Source organism: Amphibalanus amphitrite, unplaced genomic scaffold, assembly GCF_019059575.1.
Source record: "Amphibalanus amphitrite isolate SeventyFive unplaced genomic scaffold, NRLGWU_Aamphi_draft 000942F_arrow, whole genome shotgun sequence".
Classification (NCBI taxonomy): Eukaryota; Metazoa; Arthropoda; class Thecostraca; order Balanomorpha; family Balanidae; genus Amphibalanus; species Amphibalanus amphitrite.
This window is the reverse complement of record NW_024882436.1, coordinates 57,075-63,074: the sequence shown is the minus strand read 5'-3', so window position 1 is coordinate 63,074 and position 6,000 is coordinate 57,075. Positions and strand designations below refer to the sequence as shown.

At 50.6% G+C, this 6,000-nt stretch overlaps 2 protein-coding genes across 2 annotated transcripts in view; one reads left to right on the top strand and one right to left on the bottom strand.

Moving 5' to 3' along the window:
* Nucleotides 1–230: 230 nt before the first annotated feature.
* LOC122368370 (cyanocobalamin reductase / alkylcobalamin dealkylase-like) lies at nucleotides 231–2,873 on the bottom strand. Its single transcript, XM_043342248.1, has 3 exons — nucleotides 2,862–2,873; nucleotides 862–1,895; nucleotides 231–483 (listed from the first exon to the last, which is right to left on the bottom strand). The coding sequence occupies exons 2-3, from the start codon at nucleotides 1,617–1,619 to the stop codon at nucleotides 231–233; spliced, it is 1,011 nt and encodes a 336-aa protein (XP_043198183.1). The 5' UTR covers nucleotides 1,620–1,895; nucleotides 2,862–2,873.
* A 146-nt stretch (nucleotides 2,874–3,019) lies between these two features.
* Nucleotides 3,020–6,000, top strand: part of LOC122368369 (coactosin-like protein) — a 37,740-nt gene continuing 34,759 nt past the window's right edge. The window contains exon 1 of the mRNA XM_043342246.1: nucleotides 3,020–3,180. The gene's annotated coding sequence lies outside the window, so the exon portion shown is untranslated. The remainder of the gene's footprint in view (nucleotides 3,181–6,000) is intronic.

Sequence of the window (6,000 nt, the reverse complement as noted above, 5' to 3'; positions counted from 1 at the left end):
TGTTTCTAGGTGCCATAGGAGCCAATCGCGAGGGGGGGGGGGTCGCATCGACCCCCCCCCTGCCAGGCCGTGTTATGAAAAATGCCCTGCCAGGGCGAGGGTTAACTTCATAGAGATCCTCTACTGAAATACTCAACTCTGTAAACCTGTTGTAACTCTTTTTATTGATAAAAGAAAAAGTGTACCAGAACTTATGACGCACCCTGTAATGTGTTCTAAATAGCACCAGCCTACGCTTTCCCACCTACGTCCGAGGTCTTCCCATCCCCGGGTACCGTCTCCCCACTCCCACAGGGCAGTTCTCCCCGAGCGATTCTCTCCACGATGGGTCCCCTCTCTCCCGGCGGGGTGAGGAAGTACTCCCTCTGTAGAGTCGAGTAGCGCTGCTGTGGAGAGCCAAACTCTCGGTACCGCCCGTCCCGCCAGTGCCAGTTGAACTGCTCAAGGACCTCGCGCTTCTGCTGGTCCGTGGTCAGGATTTCCCTGTGGAAAACACACGGGGAGACGTTAAAAATTATGCATGACGGGACGGAGGATGCAAGCGAATGAGCACCTTTTCTTAAGGGACGACAAAGAAAAGGAGGGGAGACTAAAAAAAGAAAAGAATAAAAATGCAACAAATGGTGGATCTAGAAATTTACATACATTTCACTTGTTATTTACTCGTTGCTATATCAGCAAAAGTATGAAAAAGATCGAAACAACTGAGTGTCGCATCTAAAACGATAATAGAATAAAAAGGCATGGCCAGCAACAGAAACTCGGAAGCAGTCACGTGCAAACTTTGATCACCTCACAAGGGTACACCAAAGAATTCCAAAAAGAAAAACTATTTTAAAATTTCCACATCATCCTACTCACGGTGGCTGTGGCTGCTCCAGGTCGGGGGCCTCCACTCCCTCCAGTACGACGACAGCACGCAGCGCGAACCAGCCTCCGAACTTGGGGTGCAGGCAGACGCCCATCATGGCGCCCTTCTTGGGCCACGGGTCCTCCTTGAGCTCCCCGCGGCGGTACAGGCGCACTGCGCCGCTCACATGGCCAGCGGTCTGCACCAGCACGCGCGGCCGGCGCGTCGGGCCCAGCTCAAAGTCGTGGAGCACACGTGCTGACTCGTGGACGTGCCTCGCCGCCTGACCGATCACGTGGCGCATGCACGTGTCGAGCGGATCGCGGCGCGACGCGGGCTCCTGCCCGACGCGGCGCACGTGCGGTATGAAGCAGCGCTCGAACATGTCCGGGGTGCTGATGACGACCACGGCGAGAGTGTCGTGCGGATGGGGGAGGTGGAAGCCCGGGCTGACCTGCTCATTGTACCAGCCAATGAGGAGTGGATGGCACTCGAAACCCAGAGGTTCCAGCTCAGCTCTCAGGGCACCAACCAGGACCAGTGGTGAGGCTGATGGGACACCTGGTGACGGTGCAGAAGAGACACCTGGTGATGGTGCAGTTGCTGGAGAAGATGGTGAACTGCTGCCAATCCCAGATGAAGAGGTGGATCTTGCTGATCCTGGACTGGTGCTGGTTTCTGTTCCATCACTTGCTCTGTTGTCAGGTGTCATCGCAACAGTCCGAATCTCAACAATGTCTCCAGGCAATTGAGGGTCAGTAGATGCCATTGTTGGATTTGAACGAATAAGCTAGAGAAATATTTATTGCTTATTTCCCAGGGGCCTGGTGAGGGTGGCAATATAGGTGAGAGGTGGGAGGTGAATTCCATTACTTGTCAATTGTCATCACTGTGAAGAATCACAACTTGTAGAACTTAGAAGACTACATAATTAGTGATAAGCATATTTAGTTGTCAATTTCTTCCTCCAGCCACATCAAAATAAACATTATTTCAATTCAATGTGGTCAATATGTTAAAAATCAGGCACATGCTTGTTATATCACTATAAGTACGCACAAAACATGTTACAATTATGAACAAAAAGATAGCTTGGTTTAGGTATTGGAATGAGTTCATATTTGTTGCAACACAATTACATGAAAAAACTTTAGGCTGGGAACAAGAAAATAATTAATATAATCAAATTTAAACTTTAAAATAAATTTTCATAACTGTGTTTAACAATAAAACATTATATGGCAGCCTCAGAAGTAGGACGCCCACATTAAATCAAAATAAAATATTGGTCTGGGTGTCAGCCGGCCAGGAAAACCTAGTTTGAGTTTGAGTTTGATTTCTAGTGCCATCTTGACCTGTCTTAAAGATGCTGATTGGCAATCTGACATCAGCATCTCATCAAAAGTAGGCAATTAAGATATCAAATAAGCAAACAATATCAGTCTACCTTCACAATTTATTTAAATCTTCCTTGTCCTACAACAAAAAAGGTAATAAATCAATGCAACTTAAAAGTTAAAACTTCTCAGGGGTAAGATTTTTTTTTATAAATTTAGTTCGAATGTTTGAATGGACGGATTGACAGAGCCGGAGCCCACGCTAAGCAGAGCTTGTTGCGTAGACCCCGACCCCTACCGTCCGATCGCGCAATTCCGGGTAACGGGAGAATTTGGATGCCAAAGTTTAACGTGCCCTTCAAAGACACGGCCTGTCCCACTCAACTGACTTCAACTGACTGCGGCTGCTCCCACCAACCGCAGACCATCCCCGTCAGGAGTCTCAACTCTCAAATATCGAGCGCCGGAGCGTCTCGAACCCGGGCTCTCACCACCGGGAGTCCAATGCTCTACCAACTGAGCTACGGGACAGGCTCGTAAGATCGTAATTCAACTGAAACAAAATTTATACAATACCTATAAGCGTTCGAAACAATCTTGAAGGCAGCTTATCAAAGCAAAATAGTAGCAAAAAGGAAATTAATACACCAATACACCAATACACCCCAGCTTACCGCAAAACAAAACACTCACGCGCGTTTCGCAAACAAATGTTTGTCTCATCATCGCCATTTATGTCAGGATATGGTAGCTTTGGGATATGGTAGCACCACAACTCTATGAAGGATTTTTTCTAATAAAATCGCATCAACGCCGGCAATAGTACAGGTAGCGCCATCTGTCCCTAGATGGCAGTAGCGGCAGAGGGGTGCGGTTCGCCGGAGCACCAAGCCGTGGGGTTAGTCACGACACCGGCCGCGCCTGCACAGAGAAGGGGAGGTGCCCGTCGGACGCCGGGTGCCAGCACGTGACCACCGCCCTCCAAACACACAGGTGAGCTGCTGAGCCCCTCCCATCGGGGCTGGGTCGAAGTCGGGACGGGAAGTATTGCGGGCACCGGGGGTTGCTAATTGTAGAGGGAGCCAGAGAGGCTCTGATGATCTCAGGTAGGGAAATCCCTGTGCCCGCTCGCCGCCGTGGGGTCGCGGGGCGGGTCACGCGACGGTTGGCGGTGTCAGCTCACACGGCAAGGGATGACCTATTGACCCGCATTCCAGAGTGGGCGTGCCCCTTTGTGTCTCCGTAAAATCAATACACGGCTCATACGCGGTGCATTCCGAGCTATGACCTCAATTCGAACCCGCGGGGTGGGTGGTTGAGGGGAGGATAAAGTGCATGTCATTTTTTTTTTTTTGGGTAAAATTCGTGCATTTGATTATGATTGCACTAAAGACAGTTCATGAAAATAAATGAAGTATGAACAACCGAACGTAATATTTTCCAATTAGTGATTTTACTTAAATAATTGGCAAGCATTTATTGTTTGAGTTGTTTTATGCCTATAGACAAGTTTTTTTGTTTTTGTTTTTTTGGTGTAGGAATACAAATTATCGACGATTCCCAAATAGGTACTAATGCCTAGCGAGTCGCGAGCAACTTTTGAAACACGATGTTGGGTGCCCGTCTCCGATCCATAGGCGGCGGAACGATTTGAGACAAGGGGGGGCACCATGGCTCAAGGAGCCAAACCTAGGGTACCCCCAAATCCTGTTTTCTCATCGGATTTAGGCCACTTATTTTTCGTCACAGCCCTGACACGATGATTTTTTTTTTTTTTACTAAACGAAAATTGCAGTTCACCCCCGTATGCAGGGGTGTACCTAATTTTATATCTCTTTGTGGGGGCATATGCACCCACAATCCTGAATTATGCCCCCACAATGATGAAAAAGCACCCACAAGTCTTTTACAAGGCTGCAAGCGTCCTTTCGAGAGCACGGTGCCCTTCGCATGCTCTAACGGCGTCCTCCTAACCGTCTCGCGTTCATGTACCGGGGTTACATGAGCAAGTAAATGCGTATCAGGAACGGATTTTCCTATTCGCTCACCATTGTAGTCCGTTTGTAATGCGTATTAACTCTGCTCATGTAACCCCGAGCATGGATAGCGTTTTTAATCATCACTCGGCGCCCTTCTGGGAGAATGGCGCACTTTTGACAGCACCGCGCCATTCTCATGGTCTAACGGCGCCCTCCTGACCGTCTCGCGTCCTTAGGTCTCTGTTCACCGTGCATCCCTCGACTATTCGGCGCCCTTCTGGCCTCTCAGCGCCCCTGAACCACATATAGCGTTTTCAATCACTCGGCACCCTTTTACGAGAATGGCGCCCTTTTCATGATCTCAAGGCGCCCTCGTAACCATCTGGCGCCCCCACGTCCCCACCAACGTAGCACTACTGACTGTGCGGCGCCCTTCTGGCCTCTTAGCGCCCCTAGACCACATAGCGTTTTCAATCACTCGGCGCCCTCCTAAGAGAATGGCGCCCTTTTCATCGTCTCACGGCGCCCTCGTAAGTCGTAACCGTCTGGCGCCTCCACATTTGGTGCCCCTCCTACTGGATGGCGCCTCTCTACATATTTTTTACGTCCTTCCGGTCAGTTTCCACTTTTAAGCGTGTATTTGCTTAGTCAGACACGTCACTTGAAGCGCCATTCGGCTAGCAATGTTATCAAATTCGGTGTTAATTTAGGCTCCCACATAAAGAATATCTATCGCGCCCCAAAACGGCCTGGCGCCGGGCGCCCCTACAGCTGGGCACCCACAATCATTTTAGGAAAATTACACCCCTGCCCGTATGTGTGGTTAACTTTAAGCTGATCCTCAAGTACCTATGTGTTTGTCTCTTCCTTATTGTCGTTTGATAAATTCCATTTATCCTACATGTATAATTCCCAAGAAGCCATCGCAGTACTAATCAGTGGCGAATCCCAGGGTGGAGGTCACATGTGTCATGACTTAGGGCCTGGGGTCACCACATGCCTGCCAGGAGCACCACAGGCCTGACAGCCGACAGGGGCACCACAGGCCCGCCAGGGGTGCCAAAGGCCTAGCAGGGGCACCACGGGCCTGTCAGTGGCACCACAGGCCTGTCAGGAGCACCATCGGCCTAGCAAAAGCACTACAGGTCTTCCAGGGGCACCACAGACCTGCCAGGGGCACCAGAGGCCTGTCAGGGACACTATCGGCTTCGCAGGGGAACCACCGGCTTCTCAAGGGCACCATGGGCCTGTCAAGGGCACCACAAGCCTGTCGTTGGCAATTTAGGATTGTCAGAGGCACCACAAACCTGTCAAGGGCACCTACGTTCTAACAGGGGCACCACAAACCTGCCAAGGCCCAGGGACACCACATGCCTAGCAAGGACACCACAGGCCTGTCAGGGGCACCACGGGCCTGTCAGGGCCCATGGGCACCTAAGTCATGTCAGGGCCCACCGTAGGCTTGTCAGGGGGCAGGGTAGGTAGGTACCACAGTCTTTCCAGGGGCACCAGCGGCTTAGCAGGGGCACCAGTCATCACATGACTAACCAAAAATAAAGCAAAAAAAAAACTGAAAATAGGGCACCACCAAAATTAAGTGGGCGAAATCCGTTGAGGTTTTAATTTTGGGCATAGGTACTAGGTAGGGGCACCACTTCGATTCATGAACCTCCCCTTTCCCGAATTTCCCGAGTTTTCCCGAATCCGCCCCTGGTACTAATACATCAAATTTAAGGGGGGGCACCTTGCTATTGGTGCCCCCCTTGCAGAATCCAAGGGGGGGGCACGGTGCCCCGGTGCCCCCCCCGTTCCGCCGCCTATGCTCCGATCGCGT